The sequence below is a fragment of the Gopherus flavomarginatus genome, chromosome 3 (genome assembly GCF_025201925.1).
Source record: "Gopherus flavomarginatus isolate rGopFla2 chromosome 3, rGopFla2.mat.asm, whole genome shotgun sequence".
Classification (NCBI taxonomy): domain Eukaryota; kingdom Metazoa; phylum Chordata; order Testudines; family Testudinidae; genus Gopherus; species Gopherus flavomarginatus.
In genome coordinates, this window is record NC_066619.1 from 284,772,822 (window position 1) to 284,793,196 (window position 20,375).

General features: G+C 51.7%; 1 protein-coding gene across 7 annotated transcripts in view; it reads right to left on the bottom strand.

Annotated features, from left to right (window-relative positions):
* Positions 1-20,375, bottom strand: part of DYSF (dysferlin) — a 326,279-nt gene that overhangs the window by 296,482 nt on the left and 9,422 nt on the right. For 4 of the 7 annotated variants that reach the window (XM_050943289.1, XM_050943286.1, XM_050943288.1 and 1 more), the window contains exon 1: positions 6,371-6,496. The exons of the other annotated variants lie outside the window; for them this stretch is intronic. In XM_050943289.1, the coding sequence (XP_050799246.1) occupies positions 6,371-6,464 (94 nt within the window). In that variant the 5' untranslated portion in view covers positions 6,465-6,496. Of the gene's footprint in view, positions 1-6,370; positions 6,497-20,375 lie in introns of those variants that run through there. 7 annotated transcript variants of the gene reach the window in all.

A 20,375-nucleotide genomic window follows, 5' to 3' on the forward strand; every position in this document is an offset into this window, starting at 1 on the left:
CCGCACTAGCATAACCACACACGCCCCAGAGTCATCAGCGGGCCTTGAACACAAAAACTTCAGCACAAGCCTCTGGTACTTGAGCTGAAGCAGCAATTGCCCTCGGTGTGGGTAAGCAGCAGGCTCTTCTCTCTGCAGAGCAGCTACAAGAGACAGACATGAGCACCCATGCTCCATCAGCCCCCCTGACCCCCAGATCCTTGGTATTTAATTCAAAGGTTTATGGGCAGCTCCCTCCTGTTTTTCTTTGGCCTCTGCCACTCTTATATGTGCGGCCCAGGCCCTGTTAAAAAAGGTTGATAATAGTGTTTCACCTCCTCCAACAGCACCATCACTTGAGGATCTCAAAGCACTTCACTGTTTTATGCTCAGTGCACCTCTGAGAAGAAAGGAAGAGTCATTGCCCCATTTTACAGATGGGGAAACTGAGGCACAGTGAGAGGACATGAGTTGCTCAAACCAAAATGAATAAGTCTATAGGTGAACCTAGTAAAGATCCCCGCTGCCCCCCAGTCCTGTGCCTTAACCTCAACACCATCCTTCCATACTAAGGTGCATTACCTAGCTAAAGGCAGCTATACTAGAATCTATGATTCTATACTGAACCAGCATCTCATCTCAAACACACTGGCATAAGTCTGCAGTATCCCCCACCCCTGACTTCAGTGAGACAAGCTGAGAGGTATGGAGCTACAGAACCGAACTAAGAGACCTTCTTCTGTGATCTGTGGAACCATCTCTTCTCCTGCTTCAGCATATTCCAAAACAAGTCATTAGGTGCTCTCCCCAGCTTGGAGATTTTTATATTGGCTCTGTCTTTGATGGTTCCTTCATTTAATCTGAAAGTAATATCCCAGGGACTGAAGATACAGGTCCATGCCTCTTGTGGCCAGCACTCTGCCCAACAGCTCTGTATGCTGCGGGGGAGGCAGAGGGACAGGTCTGAGCGGAGTTGTGCAGGCTTTTGTTGACAAGAACAAGAAGCTTGAACTGGTTGCGGAAGATCAGTGATGTTGAGGGTCATCATGCCCAACACCAAACCAGGCAGCAATTCAGACGTGTCATGCACATCTGTATGTGACTGTCAGTTACGGCCTGCTCTTCGGTATGATTTACTATTTGTAAAAGGCTGATGTAGGCTCAGTGATCGCAGCCAGAGGATCCCACCGCTGTTTAAAACATCACATAGGGACTGAAATGCAGCCACCTCTGGGTTGGGACACCACAGCTGTTTACCAGCACACAGGGACACTGTGCAACAGTTCAGGATGGGAAATGAAGAGGGGTATTTTGTTCTGCTGAGGAGGAATATGTGTAAAAATAATATGGAAGGAACCAGATTTCGGTTCATTTCTGGTCAGGACAGTTGCAAAACTTGCCATGAGGGTTCTTCAATGACCACAGATGGTCAGGATCCCAAGGAGACTTCAGCCTGAATCTGCAGCACAAACATTTTCCTTTAAAGCAACTGGGATGCAGCACAGACGCTGCTTTCCCAGAGACGGCACAGATGCAGCTACTTCACTCCCACGTCCAACATCCAATCAATCTTCTTTGAGGGGTACGTGGCTAATTAACGCCAAGACCCCACCACCCTGCTGGCCCAGGAATAGCTCAGCCCAGGGTAGGATATCAGGGGCACCTATGACATAGCAGATCAAGCCTGGTGCTGGTAAGTCAGGACTCCTGAGTCCTACCCTTACCCCTGCCACTGATGTGCTGCTTTGCTTTGGGCAAGTCATTTAACTGCTCCGTGCCTCCGTTCCCCCTTCTGCAAAATGTTTTCCCACATTTGTAAAGTACTTTGAGATCTACAGATTCATGGGTTTTAGCCTGGGCCAAAGACACTCGTCCGGGGATTCCTGTAAAAAAAAGGTCACTAAAACTTAATTGAACTACAGCTTCTTTCTTGGAGACAGCCAGTCTTGGATCCAAAGACTTGAAGTGATGGAGGAGAGGGGCAGAGAAGGGCTACTAGGAGGATCAGGGGAATGGAAAGACCCTGCCTTAGGAGCAGAGTCTAAGAGCTTGGCTTGTTTAGCCTGGCAAAACGCACAGGGGTGGCAAGGTATATGGGCCTGGGGTGCCCGTGCTCCAGGAATATTCAGGGCTCCTCCAGTGTTTGGGGCTGGGTCTCTCCCCTGGCCCCACCTGCCACTCCCACACACCTCCCAGCCCTGCCTGCCCCTGGGCAATTTAAAAGGGCCCGGCGGCCCCCAGCCACTGCCAGTACAGCAGAGCTAAGGTAGGCTTCCTGCCTGGCCTCGCTCTGCACCGCTCCTGGAAGCAACTAGCACATCCCTGCGGCCCCTGACCCAAACTGCCTCCCAAAGCCCGACCCCTCATCCCCTCCTGCACCCCAACCCCCTGCCCCAGCCCAGAGCCCCCACTCAAACTCCCTCCCAGAGCCCGACCCCTCACCCCCTCCTGCACCCCAACCCCTCGCCCCACCCAGAGCCTGCACCTCACACCCAAACTCCCTCCCAGAACCCAACCCCTGCACCCCCTCCCACATCCAACTCCCGCCCCAAGCCTGCACCTCACATCCAAACTCCCTCCCAGAACCCGACCCCTCACCTCCTCCTGCACCCCAACCCCCTTTCCCAGCCCAGAGCCCGCACTCAAATTCCCTCCCAGAGCCCAATCCCTGCCCTAGACCAGAGCCTGCATCTCACACCCAAACTCCCTCCCAGAGCCAACCTCTCCTGCACCCCAATCCCCCATCCCAGCCTACAGCCCGCACCTTTCCTGTGCCCAAACACCCTCCCAGAGCCTTAGGCAGGCGGGGAGGGGGCAGGATTTGGACCCATTCTGGGCACCATCAAAAATTAGACAAACGTGCTGCCCCTGAAAATGCAGGCTGAGAAGGATGGGATTGCTCTCTGCAAATACCTTAGGGAGAGAGAAGAGCTGCCGAAGCTGGAGGACCATGTTGGAACAAGAACAAGTGGCCAGGAGTAAACTTTGGCTGGAAATTAGATGGTTTCTAACCTTCATAGGAGGGAGGTTCTGGGACAGCTTCCCACGGGGGCAAACCACCGAACTAGCCTGAAGATGGAGCGTGAGAAGTTTATGAATGGGATGATATGACGGGGTTGCCTCTGAGAGCAGGGAACTGGATGCTATGACCCAGGAGGGCCTTCCAGTCTCGTGCAGAACCCACCACAGCGCTAGGTACGTTCCGTGGTTGATTACTCCCAGCCTTGTTTCCAGTTTGAATTTGAAAAGCATGGTTATCACCGAGACTCCACCTGGGGCATGCAGCTTTTAGCCCTAGTGACAGAGTTTCTGAGGGCTAGTCAGTTTGTGCAAAGGGGAAAAGGAAAAGGAAAAGCCTTTCGTGTGAGGCACAGAAACAATAGCAGTGACTCAGATGCCAAAGGCGTCCCAAAAGGTTTGCCTGATGGCTTTTCTTCCCCTCCTTCCGCCTGTCCGGCACACACAGCGTTCAGTATTACTATATATGGTTGTTGTAATTCCAAGCAGAGTCACAGAATCCGAACACATGTAAATCCCAGCGCTGCGATCCAGGCTTGTGAACCGGGTAGCCAGGCTTAGGGATGGGCCTAAATGTAGGTGGTGGTGTTTTAAGGAATTTTACAAAAATACTTTAATGGGTTGTTTGTTTTTCTTTTCACAGCAATTCAGGGGCAACCTGGCTTGGGGAGGGACTGAATCTACATGTTCCCCTCTGATGTCTGCAAACCAAGACCCTGGTCCTGCAAGCCACATGCTTAAATTTTATGCACCTGAAGGAATCCCAGTGATTTCAGAGGAACTACTCACCAGGCATAAAGATCAACATGTGAGAGTCCCTTACCAGCCTGGGGCCCAAGACCTCACACCTGAAGCTGCTCTGCCTGCGTATGTGAGCCCAGGATTGGGGCCCAATATATCGCTGCCTTGGGCCAGTGCCCAAGCATACATCTCAGCCTCGCCAGGGCCTGCCTGAGCCCCAAAGGGAGAGAGACACAAAGAAGTTACTCATTCAGGGAAGGGAAATTGCTGTGGGATCTTTCCTTGAGCATAAATAACTGGCCCCAATGCAGGAAAACCTCCCTGTTCAACAGAGCATTTAAGCGGGATCTTAACTTTATACATGTACTTAAACCTCACAGACCTCAAGCTCACTGCTTACATGCTTTCCTGAATCAGAATCTCTACCTGTGGCTCAGTTCCATGTTTCTTTATTGCTGATGGAAGTTATTGCCACCATTAAAAGCGAAGTGGCACCAAATCTGCATAGAAGGTAGGTAAGCTTGGAACTGATCGGAGAGGCATTTTAGAGGTAGGCACATGAGAGTCCTAAAGGGAAACTGACTAGAAACAAATGTGAAATTGACCACATTCTTTCGACTGCCAAGTCCAGAGACAGACAGGTGAAAGAGTAAGACAAGATAAATAATGAAAAGTTGGTTCCTAAAATTCTGCTTGTTTTAAACCAAATTTAGTCCCAATCCTGCAATGAGATCTGCCTCTGCAGATCCCATAGTATCACTGGGGACTTGTGAGCTCCCCACACCCAATGATGTTTGATCTTTAAAAACAAAATTAAATGTTGCCCTTTTAAATATATTTCAAAAATAAAGACACATCTGCACATGAATTAGGTACTCAGACATTAGAGCACTGGAAACCACAGACAACAACGGGAATGAAGACATACCTACATTTACACAGCCAGGCAATATTTAACTGTATAGCAAAAATCCATCAGTGCCTTTTATTACCCATCAGGGTTCCTATCTCCATCTCTCCATTTCCACCATGACCTTAGCAGTAGCACCGAGCACCATGTACAAGAATACAGAAAGGAACCTGTAAAGCAGAATTAGTGCCAGAGCCTCAGCTGCCTAATTAGGAAGTTCTTGGGCCAGCTCCTCACCTGGTATAAATCACCTGGACTCTGTTGATTTCAATGACACTAGGCTGATCTACAGCTGCTGCAGACCTGGCCCACTACTTTTCCCTTTGGTGTTTATTACGGGGGAGGGGCCGTATTTGTGGCAGCGCTTCACCTGGGTTAATGAAGATGGCATCACCTAATCAGTGCACTGAGCTTTTAGTAAAGTGACCGTTTTAACAACGTAACCTGGGAAACTGTTCATCCTCCCCCACCGATACAGGGAAAACCTTTCCCTCCACACCCCACCTACAAGCAAAAACTGCCCAAAGTTAGCAACACCCTTGATTCATGTAGGAAGGCGGCTTTTCTACGGAGCACCCCTCACCTACCTGCTAGAGACAGTTCGGGGAGATCTGGTTCAGCAATTGTAAACCCCAATCCAGAATAAAACCACAAGCCCCCGCTTGCAAGCAAGGAAACCCACGCCTAGTGAAATCCTGCATGGATCCTGCCCCTACAGCCCCTTGTGTCTCCTAGGCTAGAAGCCCTCCAGAGTCCGTCCCTTTGGTCCAGATCCATGGAGATGAACCCTTGTGCCCATACAGACCTCAGCTGAAGTCCATGGAGTGCCATTTGGGCATAAGGGGTCACCTATGAGACTCTGGCAGCATGACCTAGTGGATGGAGAAATAGGGGGTGAAGAGACCTGGGTTCTATTCCTGACTCTTCTACCAGCCTGCTGGGTGACCTTGGGTAAGTCACTTTACCTGCCTATGCCTCTGTTTTCCCATCTGTAAAATGGGGGTCAGGATACTGACCTCCTTTGTAAAGCAGGTGGAGCTCTCCTGACGCTAAGAGCTGAGTCTTATTATTAAGTCAGCGCCCTGCACCATGGCACCGATCCGGCCCGGGGACATGCCACTAATGATGCAGGGTTTTGTGTGGTGCTCACTGCCCTGGTATCGGAGCACAGCAGGGGCTAGATACACACAGGACAGGAGCAGCCGGGCTGACAAACTCAGATAAACCAACTTCAAAACATGAAAACGTGTTGGGAGCCGAGGTGCCAAGGCAAGGAACGATGGGAAGCCCAGCGCATGTGCCTCCACCCGGCGTGTCTCCATCGGGATTCAAGCCCAGGACAGAGCATCTACATCGGGGAGCAGGGCAGGAGGAACAGCAATGCCCTAGACGGAGACCAGTGTCTACCTGGAGTCCATCTGTCAGCTGCAGCCAGGGCCCCTGGATTCACACCGGTGTCCCCAGGGAGCAGACCCGTCTCCCGGCCAGTGCCCCGGGGGTGATCTCTGCCCAGGGCTGCTGTGCCCATGCCAAGAGACAGAGGGGCGGCAGCACCCACCCCACGGCTGGGAAGTTATGGGATCTGCACCCAGGGAGACCAACAGCTGGGGCGGGGAGTTTTCCCTGGCTGCCCCCCAATAAACCCCTCCCCTGTAAGTGGCCGTGGGGGTCGGGTCCCCCTGTAGTCCCCCCCGTGTAGCCGGGGGTCCCGGCGCCCCTCACCTCGGAAAGTCAGGCTGGCCACCGGGTCGCTCTGCTTGTCCCGCTTCTCCAGGTTGGGGAGGCTGGAGGCTCCGAGCAGCAGGCAGCGCAGCATGGCTCCGCGGGCCGGCCGAGGGCGCAGGACAGGGAGACCGAGCGCCGCGGCCGGGCGGGCACCGGGGGGGCGCGGCAGGAGCAGCTGCGGCGCCGGCCTCGGGAGCGCCTCGGCGCGGCGGGTCCCGGCACCATCAGCATCAGCGCCGCGGCGCGGGGCGCAACCGGCCGCTTGGGCCAGCAGGGGGCGCTGCAGAGCCGTGGGCGGGCCGGGAGCGGGGCTCAGCAACACCTGCCGCCCGCCACAGACCAGACCTGGGGTCACTTCACCGCCACCCCGGCTAGTGACCGGTCCGGACACCCTGGATAGCGACCAGGCAGGCTGGCCGGCCAGCGGCCACTTCACCACCACGCCGGCTAGCGACCGGTCCGGCCACCCCGCGGCCACTTCACCGCCACCCCTGGCTAGCGACCGGTCCGGCCACCCTGGATAGCGACCAGGCAGGCTGGCCGGCCAGCGGCCACTTCACCGCCACCCCGGCTAGCGACCGGTCCGGCCACCCCGCGGCCACTTCACCGCCACCCCGGCTAGTGACCGGTCCGGACACCCTGGATAGCGACCAGGCAGGCTGGCCGGCCAGCGGCCACTTCACCACCACGCCGGCTAGCGACCGGTCCGGCCACCCCGCGGCCACTTCACCGCCACCCCGGCTAGTGACTGGTCCGGCCACCCTGGATAGCGACCAGGCAGGCTGGCCGGCCAGCGGCCACTTCACCGCCACCCCGGCTAGCGACCGGTCCGGCCACCCCGCGGCCACTTCACCACCACCGTGGCTAGCGACCGGTCCTGCCACTTCACCGCCACCCCGCCTAGTGACTGGTCCGGCCAACCCGGATAGCGACCAGGCCGGCCGGCCAGCGGCCACTTCACCGCCACCCCGGCTAGCAACCGGTCCTGCCACCCTGCAGCCACTTCACCGCCACCCCGCCTAGCGACCGGTCCGGCCACCCTGCAGCCACTTCACCGCCACCCCGGCTAGCGACCGGTCCGGCCACTTCACCGCCACCCCGCCTAGCGACCGGTCCGGCCACCCCGGATAGCAACCAGGCAGGCCGGCCGGCCAGCAGCCACTTCACCACCACCCTGGCTAGTGACCGGTCCTGCCACTTCATCGCCACCCCGGCTAGCGACTGGTCCGGCCACCCCGCGGTGACTTCACCACCACCCTGGCTAGTGACCGGTCCTGCCACTTCATCGCCACCCCGCCTAGTGACCGGTCCGGCCACCCCGGATAGCGACCAGGCCAGCCAGCCAGCGGCCACTTCACCGCCACCCCGGCTAGCAACCGGTCCTGCCACCCTGCAGCCACTTCACCGCCACCCCGGCTAGCGACCGGTCCGGCCACCCCGGATAGCGACCAGGCCGGCCGGCCAGCCGCCACTTCAACACCACGCCGGCTAGTGACCGGTCCTGCCACCCTGCAGCCACTTCACCACCGCCCAGGCTAGCGACCGGTCCTGCCACTTCACCGCCACCCCAACTAGTGACCAGTCCGGCCAGCCCGGATAGCGACCAGGCCGGCCGGCCAGCAGCCACTTCACCACCACGCCGGCTAGCAACCGGTCCAGCCACCCTGCAGGCACATCACCACCACCCAGCTAGCGACTGGTCCTGCCACTTCACCGCCACCCCGCCTAGTGACCGGTCCTGCCACCCTGCAGCCACTTCACCGCCACCCCGCCTAGTGACCGGTCCTGCCACCCTGCAGCCACTTCACCACCACCCTGGCTAGCGACTGGTCCTGCCACCCTGCAGCCACTTCACCGCCACTCTGTCTAGCAACCGGTCCGGCCACCCCGGATAGTGACCAGGCCAGCCGGCCAGTGGCCACTTCACCACCACCCCAGCTAGCGACTGGTCCTGCCACTTCACTGCCACCCCGCCTAGCGATCGGTCCTGCCACTTCACTGCCACCCCGCCTAGCAAGCAGTCCTGCCACTTCACCGCCACCAAGCCTAGCGACTGATCTGGCCACCCCGCGGCCACTTCACTGCCACCCCGGCTAGCGACTGGTCCAGCCACTTCACCGCCACCCCAGCTAGAGACCGGTCCAACCACTTCACCACCACCCCAGCTAGAGACTGGTCCAGCCACTTCACCGCCACCCCGCCTAGCGACCGGTCTGGCCACCCCTTGGCCACTTCACCACCACCCCGGCTAGTGACTGGTCCAGCCACATCACTGCCACCCCGGCTAGCGACCAGTCCGGCCGCCCCGCAGCCACTTCACTGTCACCCGGGCGAGCGACCAGTCCAGCCACCCCTTGGCCACTTCACCACCACCCCGGCTAGCGACTGGTCCAGCCACATCACCACCACCCCAGCTAGCGAGCAGTCCGGCCGCCCCGCAGCCACTTCACTGTCACCCCAGCTAGCGACGAGTTCGGCCACCCCTTGGCCACTTCACCACCACCCCGGCTAGTGACTGGTCCGACCGGCCAGCAGCCACTTCACCGTCACCCGGCTAGTGACCAGTCCGGCCGGCCACCGGCCACTTCAGTGCCACCCCAGCTAGTGACTGGTCCAGCCAGCCAGTGCCTATTTAATTGCAACCCTGTCTAGCTACATCCAACCAGCAACTATCTCCAGTCGGTGCAACGTTCTTTACCAATCCAGCTGCCTGGGGCTAGCAATAATTGCAATCTGTGGGCCTGATTCTGCTCTTCCATCTGTGCATGGAACTCCCATTGAAGCCAGTATGGGGTGCTGTGCACGGAAATCCTGCCGTTTCTATCGCCTTGCTAGCCACAGTCCAACAGGCAGATTGCCTCACTGTTTCAGGCTTTGTAGCTAACAGGGTGGACAAGCCGCTCAGGTGTCCAGACTTCTCCTTGTTTGATTTTCCTTTGGACAATTGAGCACAGAGCGTTAAAGGACAGTAAAAGATGCATAATGGGGTGCACGTGCCGCCAAAGGAGGCAGTGGAAAGCCAAATGCTGATATAAGTCGTCTAGTGATGGTATTTTTAAGCACCCATCAATCCCTTTGATGTCTAAGCCACAGTAAGTATTAATAATCCTTGGCCCGTCTCTCCTCCATCCCAGAACCAAAGAGCACTTTGCGAACAATAAAACCTCACAAGCCCTCTTCCCCAGGCGAGGCAGGCCCTGAGCCTGCCCCTTGGTGGAACGGATCTGCTGGAAGGAAGGAAGCATAGCATTCAGCTAGCCAGTGCCAGGTTTGCCAATGTCAAGGATGGAAGTGAAGATCTTCAAAGCTAAACTCCTGGGCTGCTACAGCTCGCGCTGCTGGGACTGTACCATACTCCCTGCCTGTGGGTCAGGTGGGGTACGTAGGTGACATTGACCGGTAGGTCACACAGACCAGGCCCCAGAGCCTCCATATACACCCAGAGGGTCGCTCCATGGCTCCAGACAGTCTTTGCACATGAATGAGAGATGCTAGGAAATAAAATATCTCCTGATTTCCCCTGGGAGCCTCTTAACCCAGCAAGGACTGTAGAGTGCTTTGTCTCAGATTGGGTGGCCGTGAGGAGTTAATAGGATGCAGCGCAAAGGAATCTGCTAAGCGACTAGCCACATCTTTGGGATGAGAATGTTTCTAAGGGCTACCTGGCTCCCCCATTCCCACCTACTGGTTTCTTGATCTTCTTTAAAGGGGTGTATTCAGCTCCTGGAAGAGAGGAGGCCAAGGGTGAGAAGCTGCCAATCCAGCCATGGAGGCAGCTATGTTGAAATGCACTAGCCAGACGTACAGTTCCCTAAATTATTGCTAACAAGGGATGGTGAAAAGCCTATAGTCGAGCAAGGCTTGAATTGATAAACACAGCTCCAGGGCACCCCCTGCTGGGCAAGCAAGGGTTGTGTACTCCTGGCAGGATAAAACAATTATCCCTGTGTAGCAGCAAGATTTTGTGTTTGTATTTTATATCATTTAAAATGAAGAATAAAGACTACTAATATAGTATGTATTAAATGCATTGGTGTCTGATTTGATTAGAGTTTGCCAGCTACTATTTTTGAACAGTTAAAAGGAATGGCTTAATGGGCCATCAGCCAGAACCTGTGTCTGGACTGATCTCAAGGCAGTAACACATCCTCTAAGGCTCACCCATTTGGTGTAGGTTTAGCATTTTAAAAGGATTAAAGGCACGTGTGATGAACCCTCTGCCCACCCCTCTTCCTGGGGCCTACTGGTTCCCCAATAAAGCTCAGAGAGGCTTCTAGTTATGCAGCACCCGTGGCTTTATTTACACAATGTTCTCTCACCACCAATGTTATGTACAGTGCTTGCAGGCCTGATACTCTCCTCTCCTAAACAGAGTCAGCCCTCAGCCTGGAGACTGACCTTCCCCTGACCATTCCCCCCTCTTTTGGCTGCCAACCAGTCTTTATAGCCCTTGAATCCCCAGGCCCGCAGGTGCAGCCCATTCTAATGGCCAGGAACCAGGCTTCTCCCCAGCCCCAATCTATTTCCCCTGATTGAGGCTGGCTGAGCAGGGGCTAATTAGGTGCCTTTCCACCAGCACCCCGTTACAGCGTGCCAGGATTGTTTGCTTCTGTATTGCAATGTGATGCTCCTGTTTAAAATGTTCTGTGTAAATCAATTCTGGTTTGTGTGCGAATGAGGAACGTGGGGGTTAAGAGAGGAGTCTGAAGGCCATTGCTGAACCAGATGGTCTAGAGAGGAGCCGGAGGCAGAGGCAAGGACACCAGGCAGCTGCAACACGCTCCTATTGACACGTCAGAGGAGAGCAAATTAACGACTCTAAAAATGAGACTGGCACCTATCAATGGGGACAAAATAGCAGTGATCAAACCCAGCATGAAATAACTCCCTAAGGAATGTATAGGATACAAAGAACAATTTAAGAAAACAACCACTTGTCAAACAACAGTTGATTACAGCACCACGGTGCAAAACTCAATGGTCCCAATGAAGGAAAATCACTATATAAACAGGGGCCTTGCCAGGAAACTTTGGGTTCGTCCTGCCCAGACTTCCCTGGAGCATCTCGTTGCGACCGGTGGAACCCGGCTCCTCTCTACTTGTGATTAACCTAGCTGGCCACTAGATTGATCCAGACTCTGGACTGGTAATTATAAGATCGACTGGTGGGACAGTGTGTGTGTGTGGAGTGACTGAATGCGTATGCTAATTGTTGTATTTTTAATAAACGTGGCATATTCCCATGTGCTTCTTGTAAGCATAACACCTGGAGCAAAATTCCCTCCAGTGCAAGTGATCTGTATGGACTAATCTGCCTGGATGCACCTCTCAAACATTAATTCTTTTACCCTCCTGTGGGGTGGGGATGTATTAATACTTGGATTGTAAGCTCCTCCAGGAAACAGGCAGTGGTTTTGTTCTGTGTTTGTACAGCACCTACTGCAATGGAGCCCTGATCTACCACTGGTCAAATAAATAATTATTACCTTTCATTTGCATATGGGGAAACTGAGGCAGGAAGTGATGTAGTACCATGGCCAATGTTACAGAGACTCTACAAGCTGGGAATTAAACTCATGAGTCCTAAGCCTTATCCAGAAGGCCATGCTTCCTCTCTAGTTTGGCTCTGAATGCTGACCTCCCATAGATCTCAAGCCAATAGGCCTGGCTCCCTCCAGCCAGTGATGCATGTAGCAGTCAGGGGAGGATTTTACAGGGGGTGGATGAGATTCTCCCCTGTGCAGAGGGCCTAGGGAAGGGCCCACAATACATGGCTCTAACTCTCTAAAAATGGCACCAGTTAGGGACACAAGTGTCCTCTCCTGCACACGCCAAGCCAATTTGCTACGTTTACAAGTCAAGAGAAGGCTTTTCTGACTGCCGGCCCCACCAAGTCCCCTGGGGATCTGAGAGCCAAGAGAGAAGCCTCTCCCCCCCACAGGAATGAAAGGTGAAGCAGGCCCTCAATGCCACTTGCCCATGTCTCCTGCCTTCGGGGGCACAGCTGGAACAGATAACTATGGTACGGCACCAGACAGAGAGAGAAGTTCTGCTCTTTACAGCACAGTAAATCTGGAGTCACTCCACTGACTTCAGTGTGCCAGTGTAAACAAGAGCAGAACCTGGCCCAGTGGGCTAAATCTGCTTAGACAGGAACCGCAGCTCTGGTCAATGTGGAACTCTCTGTTATTAAGTTCTCTGCATCACTGAACCTTGCAACTGGATCGAACACAGCAACGCTCTTGGCCTGAATCCCACAGTCAGATCGAGGCAGATGCAAAGGTCCGACCCTGAAGATCCAGCTGGGGTCAGGGCCGCCCCTCCATGCATGACTGCACAAGACCTAGCGTAGTTTGTGCCCAAAGTAACAATGCTTTGGGGCACTCCGCAGAGGCATGCGGTCCCCACTAGCAGGATCAGGACCCCGTGTGGGAGACCCTTGCAAGGAAAAGTGCAGAGGAGAAATGTTACGTGTTGTTGGTCACATCATATTAGCTGGGAATGCAGCGCACACTACACAGAAAGATCCTGGACTCACCTAAAAGCCACCTGCAACAGGAAAGAAACTGTTTTGTAGCATTTTTTGGCATCTTTATAATGAATGAAGGAGGCTTGAAAATTGGCTTTTGAATTTTTCAATTTCTGTTTGTTTTTTGACATTAGAAATTCAGGACTTATCTACACAGCTTTTCCCAGAAGCCTCCATGGACAATTCAAGAATGAACAGTGTCGGTCATCGGACATAACAAAGAAGTGAAACTTGATTCAACCTTGATTTATTTCACTAGGAAGGCGGTGAAGCACTGGAATGGGTTACCTAGGGAGGTGGTGGAATCTCCTTCCTTAGAGGTTTTTAAGGTCAGGCTTGACAAAGCCCTGGCTGGAATGATTTAGTTGGGGATTGGTCCTGCTTTGACCAGGGGGTTGGACTAGATGACCTCCTGAGGTCCCTTCCAACCCTAATATTCTATGAGTCTATGATTCAACCAAGCAGGAAAGCTAAATTTAAATCTTCAGGTTTAATTGTGTTTTGCATTTGTACTTTTTAGCTGTTTTCCTCAAGAAAGGTTGATTCTCATTGGTTAATAACAGTGACAAGACAGAAATTTCCTGCAATATCCTGGAGAAACCTTACTGAATTAAGTTTAGGTATCTTAGAAGTTCATTGTATTAAAAATGCAAAGGTTACGTATTACTGTGGGATTCTATGTAACATCTGTGAGGGGAAGATGTGACTAATGTAACCCCTGGAAGTATGAGGAGATTGAAATGACTCTTTTGAACAAGAATCAAGACAAGAAGGAACTTTTAGTCGAGTGGGTTTCCTAGGAAATACTTGGGAGAAGGGGAATGCAAATACACACCTCCAGACCCATACTTCTGAAACTGCACCCTAAGGAGAAACCCACTGTCTACTAACTACTTATTCCCAGGATCAAAGTCCCAATGAAGGACAGACTTATTCCTGGGTGTGTTTATTCTGAGCTCCCAGCTGTGTTATGAACTTGTGACCACAGACACACCTCTGTGTGGGGTCTGAAGGCTTGTTCACCTACCTGAAGCCTTGTGGGATTTGGGGTGATCTCGGACACACTTATTAGCAAGAGTGTTGGTTCTCTGATTGTTTTGTCTGTAATGCTTTTTCCTTAAGAATCAATGTGCTTGCTTAGGAAGAGCAGGGTGGTAACTTAGCTGTGGGTAATTACGCGGTTTATAGCCTCTGAGGAAGCAAGGCAAAGCAGGCCTGCTGAGGTTGTCCATGTCGCTGGGGAATTCATAGCGTAGGCAGGGAATTGTGCAGCATGGAAAAACCCCAGTCAGGAGGGAATGAGACGTGGGTCTCTGGCCAGGAGAGGTGACAGTTGGGAGACCAGAAGCCTAGAGTGGGTGCACTGGCTGGACCATGAAGGGGAAATGCAGGTGCAGTTGCCCTGAACTGTGAGAGTAACCCTTAAAACATGGCAACTAAATAGAGTCTTTATACTAAATACTCTGCTTCTTTTCACTAAGCAGGAGGATATGCCATATCCATACCCATTTATTTAAGCAGTTACAGCTTAACTTACATTGATTCAGATTCTTAATTTTTACATGTGCTTTTTAATTTTAGAAAAGGGAGACTGATAAATTTCTTATTGACTAGATGATGATGAATTATTTTACTTGTGATTTGCATCCATCTCTCTGTGGCTGAAAACTAGAGGTCAAAGCCAAATGCACAAAAGTAACATTTTAATTTTATTTTATGAATTAAATAACCTTAAATAGGCTGGTTTTCAAAAAGGTTTATCAAAATGTTTATCAAAATGCTGCCCCTGTGGAAAACGAACTGATTAATGAGACCCAGGAAGCATTAGCTGTAGTTAGTAAAATGAACTGATTATTTCTGATCACTACAGGTGGGATTCACCAGGGTATTTAGGTACCTAGCCCCCAGATTTAGGTACTTAAGTCCCAGTTTTGGCTGCACTGTGATCCACAAAGCTCCCACCAAACCCTGTAGGGTCCTCAACTCACTCAGCAGCTAAGTTTTCAGGATAAAACTTCCCTCAGTACCTAGGTTTCTGCCTCTGAGCACGTGCACTGCTGCTCCCTCTGGGCATTGGGGCTCCCATCTCTGGCCTAAGCCCCAGAGCGATTCATGAACGGGGGTGAGATGGGCAAGTGAATGCCTGCTTCTCATGTAGGGTAGAGGCCATCTAGGAGCTTAGGTCCCATCCAAGCTCCAGCTGCTGGAGGAGGAAGGGGCATTGGTGGGGCCCCACTGTCTGGCTAGAGCACTCAGCTGGGATGTGGGAACCCCGAGCTCTGGGTTGTTCTGCTGTGGGGCTCCTTCGGTCTCTCCTGCTGAAGCTGCTCCAGGGTGGATAAATAATGAAAGAGGGACTGGTGCCGGAGCAGTGCACCTCTCAGGTGGGTGTCCTAAGCACCAGGCTAGAGCCATTCTTGTGCTCCAGCCCACTGACCATAGGCACCAACTTCTCCTGGCACCGGTAGGTGCTCGCGCCTCCCCTGCTCCCAGCCCTGCCCCCATTCCAACCCCTCCCCAAAGTCCCTGCCTCCCTGCACCATTGGACTCCTTCCCCAAATCTCCACCCCGGCCCTGCTTCTTCACCGCCTCCTCCCTTGAGCGCCGCATTCCCACTCCTCCCCGCTCCCTCCCACAGCTTGGTTGGCGGCAGCAAGCTGGAGGCGAAGCAGGGAAGGCGCTTAGGGGAGGAGGCAGAGGTGAGCTGGGATGGGGGAGGTGGGACGGGGAGCTGCCAGTGGGTGAGGAGCACCCACCAATTTTTCCCCATTGGTGCTCCAGCCCCAGAGCACCCACGGAGTTGGCGCCCATGCCACTGACTCTGTCTCCATAGTAGAACAGCCCGGGACCCAATAAGTGAGAATACCCCCCAGCTCAGTGGTTAGAACATGCTCCTAACAGGTGGGGGACCCCTGTTCAAATCCTGCTCAAGGGGGCAATTAAACCTAGGTCTCTTCCAACCCCGGGGAGTGCTCTAGGCACCACCACCTCTGGCTGTTTTGTGTGGGGCGAGGCCGGTGCCTAGTTCGTCCCATCAAGAAAGGCCATAGGTAGCCCACTACGCAGAGGTGGGGAACCTATGTCCAGGCTGCCGGGAGGTGCTCCGAGATGGCAGGGCTTAGGACAGACCCCCCTTCCCCCTCCTGTTGGTTTCTCCCAAAGGCTGGCTTGTGTGGCTTGTCTAAGGTGCCTGGGCTCCTAACTCACGCTTGGTGGGTTGCAGTGATTTTCCTTTAGGCACCACAACGCTGAGGACAGCAAGGCCCTTTGGGGCTCTGGGCCCATGTCCTTCAAGGCTTTCGAACAAGTAGGTCTCTCCTCTCACACCTACTCTGCATTAATGGATTGGGGGTGGAAAACAAGTTTTCCTGCTTTTTCAGCTCCCACTTGGTTTCTTAACTGTGAACACACCAGTTATTGAACTGAGCCAGCTAAATAAATGAAATGAAAAAAATTGTCTCGCTTTGCCTGCCGAAGAGGCTACTGCTGTCAAAAGCCAGTTCAGTCCCTTCAACAACCTCTGGTTCCAGGTCCTTAGCCAGTTAATTCCCCCGGTTCAGTAACATGACTTTCCTTCAAACTTGGCAGCAAATGTGTGCTACTTAATATTGGTTTTGTATTTCATTTACATGATTTTCATGGCATACAATAAGTTTAGGCTTAACATACGTTATCAGTTTCAGATTTAGTTGTAAATAGGTTTATTTTTAAAAAATAAAAAGCCTGTATTTAATTTCAATATAATACCCTATTTACATTAAAAATCTGATTTTTTTTACTTTAAAAATGTTTTGATGTTTCTCCACCCTGAGGTCAGTGAGTGTCTTACCCAAAGCCGTTTGCCCTCCGCAGAGTCTATGGTAAGTTCAATGGGCCTTGGCTCCAGTCCTCAGAGATTCCTAGACTCCAAAGCCAGAAGGGAGCACTGGGTCCATCCAGACTGCTCTCCTGCATAGCCCAGGCCAGAGATGTGCCCCCAGATCATTCCTAGAGCAGAGCTTTTAGAACAAGATCAAGTCTTGGTTTAAAAATTGTTAGCGATGGAGAATCCACCACAAGCCTTGATAAATAGTTCCAATGATTAATTACTGTCACTGTTAAAAATGGCCACCTCCAGCCGGAATTTGTCTACCTTCCACTTCCAGCCATTGCATTGTGTTATACATTTGTCTTCTAGATTGAAAGCCCATTATTAAATATTTGTTCCCATATTAATATTCACAGCCTGTGATCAAGTCTCCCATGTACCTTCTTTTTGTTAAGCTACATAGATGGAGCTCCTTGAGTCTATCACTGTAGGGCAGGTTTTCTAAGCCTTTAATCATTCTCGTGGCTCTTCTCTGAACCCTCTGCAATTTATCAGCAACCTTCCTGAACTGTGGGCACCAGAATTGGACACAGGATTCCAGCAGCAGTTTCACCAGTGCCAAATACAGAGTTAAAACAGCCTCTCTGCTCCTACTCGAGAGTCCCCGGTTTACATGTCCCAGGAGCACATTACCTCTCCTGGCCAGAGGGTCCTAAGAAAAGGAGTGATTTTTATTTCAGCTGTTGGAAACAATCAGGGTTTTGTTTGTTTGTTTTTATTTAACAAACTCAAATGCTCAGTAAACATTTGTAAGAAATTAGGTTTCTGTTAAAATTCAAACACTTTTCCCCACACGCACTGAGTGTGCTCACAGTTCACGTCTCCAAGAGATCATCCAGCAAAACCAAGGAAGAGAAGATGGGAGTTTCCCAATACTATTAAGATAAAAAATAAAACAAGCGGCAACGCTACCCTTCCAGATCTCCTTCCATCTATATCAGTAAAACAGAGAGAAAAGGAACAAGGGATTGGAGGCACAAAGCTATTTTCATTTTCTTTGCAAGTCACTTTTAATACGGGAAAGAAACAGAGAAGAAAAGAAAAGGAAATTAGAAACAACAGCAGGTAATGAAATTATTCTTTAAATTATTAAAAGTGTCTTGAAGGTTTCCTTTTAAATCTATCACACAACACAGAGCACAGCTTGGATGGAACACACAATGTGGCACTGAACCCAGCACTGGAGAATGCAATCGACTCACCTGTTACTTAACCACAGACAAATTAAATCAAGAGGAAGTCTACGTAAGTACTAAATATAATCATAAAATGAGCAATATTTTTCTAAATAAGCTATAGTCCTCAGGCTTTTGCTATCGTGGAGCATGAGGGTTTGAAATATTGCAAGGTATTTCTTTCTAATCTTCTGGGTAGATCTGGTAGATTTCTCATCAACACTTTTTTCAGCTTTTCTGTGCTATGGAAATCTTCATTCACTGGCTATTATTTGAAGATTGCACAGTCTGTTTGTGGGTTAGTTTTTTTCTTTCTAGGTTTTGCTTGTTTGCAAAGGGGTGAAGCCGAACAGATCAGAACACAAACGACATTTTGTGATGTGCTGAAATAGCAACTATTTTCTGGAAAGAGCAATTATTAATACCGCCCCAATAATTTACATGCAAGGAGCTCTCTGAGCCATAAAGGTTCATTTTTAACAAAACTTGGAAAACTGGGGAAATTCCAAAGGATTGGCCGGCAGTCAGTGTAGGTCCAACAAAGGGAACTATAGACCGGTTACCCTGTCGTCGATCCCAGGTAAAATAATAGAACGGCTAATTCAGGATTCTGTCAACAAAGAATGAGAGGCTAGGACTGTAATTAATGCCGGTCAGCACAGTATCAAGGAAGGTGGGTGTTGCTGAACAAACCTGTTGGGTTTTTTTATAATAGGACAGGTTTGGTTGATAGCAACTGCGCTGATGGAGTATACTCGGGTTTCGCCAAGACATTTGACTTAGTACCATAGATTCGTTGATTCCAAGGCCAAAACGGAACCACTTAGTCTGACTCCCTGCACAGCACGGGCCACAGGACTCCCCTGAATTAATTCCTGCTTGAGCTAGGGATGATCTTATAGCAAAATATCCAATCTTGATTTAAAAATTGCCTATGATGAAGGATCCCCCATAGCCCTTGGTAAGTCGTTCCAGTGGTTAATTACCCACAGTGCTAACAATGTGCACCCTTATTGCCAGTCTCAGTTTGTCTAGCTCCAACTTCAAGCCCCATCACTCTGATTGAAATGTTTGCATGGTATGGAATTAACAGGAAACATGCCGGATGGATTAACAACCAGCTCACTGATGGATCACAGAATGTAGCTATTCATGGGGAAAGATCAAAGAGGGGAGCTGTTTCCAGAGGGGTCCCCAGGAACTGGTTTTTGGTCCAATGCTATTGGATATTTTTATGAACAACCCATGTCTGTCTACCACACGAGCAGGGAACTGAAGCAGGGCACAGGACCTCATGCTGGCTTTCTACCTGGGCTGAAATCTCCCTGTGGCGCTTGGGCATAGGAGGCCCCAGATTTCAGAGAGCTGCCATTAGCTATACTGAATCCTCTTTACCTCCTAGTTCAGCCAGCCTGGTGTACCCCCCTCCTTACATCTCTCCCCACAAGTTCCCTTCCCCATTCATCCTCCTCTAGTCACCCAGAGCAGAGGAAGGTGATGAGACACCCTTTGAACTGCAGCGTTGTGTAATTTTCCAGCAGGTAGTAACTGAGAAACATTGTTTATACAACATGCACTTTTTCCATTAAGAATGTGCTGCAGGCTGGCTCGACACCCCCAGGTGCTGCAGGCTGGCTCGACACCCCCAGGTATGGCAGGTGGCTGGACACCCCCAGGTGCTGCAGGCTGGCTGGACACCCCCAGGTGCGGCAGGTGGCTGGACACCCCCAGGTGTTGCAGGCTGGCTCGACACCCCCAGGTATGGCAGGTGGCTGGACACCCCCAGGTGCTGCAGGCTGGCTGGACACCCCCAGGTGCTGCAGGCTGGCTGGACACACCCAGGTGTGGCAGGAAGCATTGTCTAGTGGCTTGGGAGGAGAATGGGAGTCAGGATTTTGGCTATTGCCATTCCCTTGCTGTGTGATTCTGGGCAAATTGTTCCACCTCTCTGGGCCTCAGTTTCCCCATCTGATCATACCGATCCACTCCACAGGCTTTATGAGTGAGGGTTAAATCATTAGTAGGGCCCTACCAAATTTATGGTCCATTTTGCTCAATTTTACAGCCGGAGGGTTTTTTAATTGATCAATTTCGCTTTTTCAGCTCAAACACCTGAAATTTCACAGTGTTGTAACCGTGGGGGTCTCAACCCAAAAGGGACCCAGAGGTGGGTCTGAGCTCCTCCCCCCTCCGAGAGCGGCTGTGTAGGGACTCCCAGCTAGCTGTCTACTAGCTCCCAGCAGCCTGGGGAGATCAGATTTCCTGGGGAAAGGCTTATTTCATGGTCCATGACACGTTTTTCACGGCTGGGCAGTGAAATTGGTAGGGCCCTGATCATCAGTGTTTACACGAGAGCCATGTAACTCACACTAATATATTGTGGTTCTCTGTCCCCCTCTAGAGGATACACCACATATAGCGGTTCTGAGT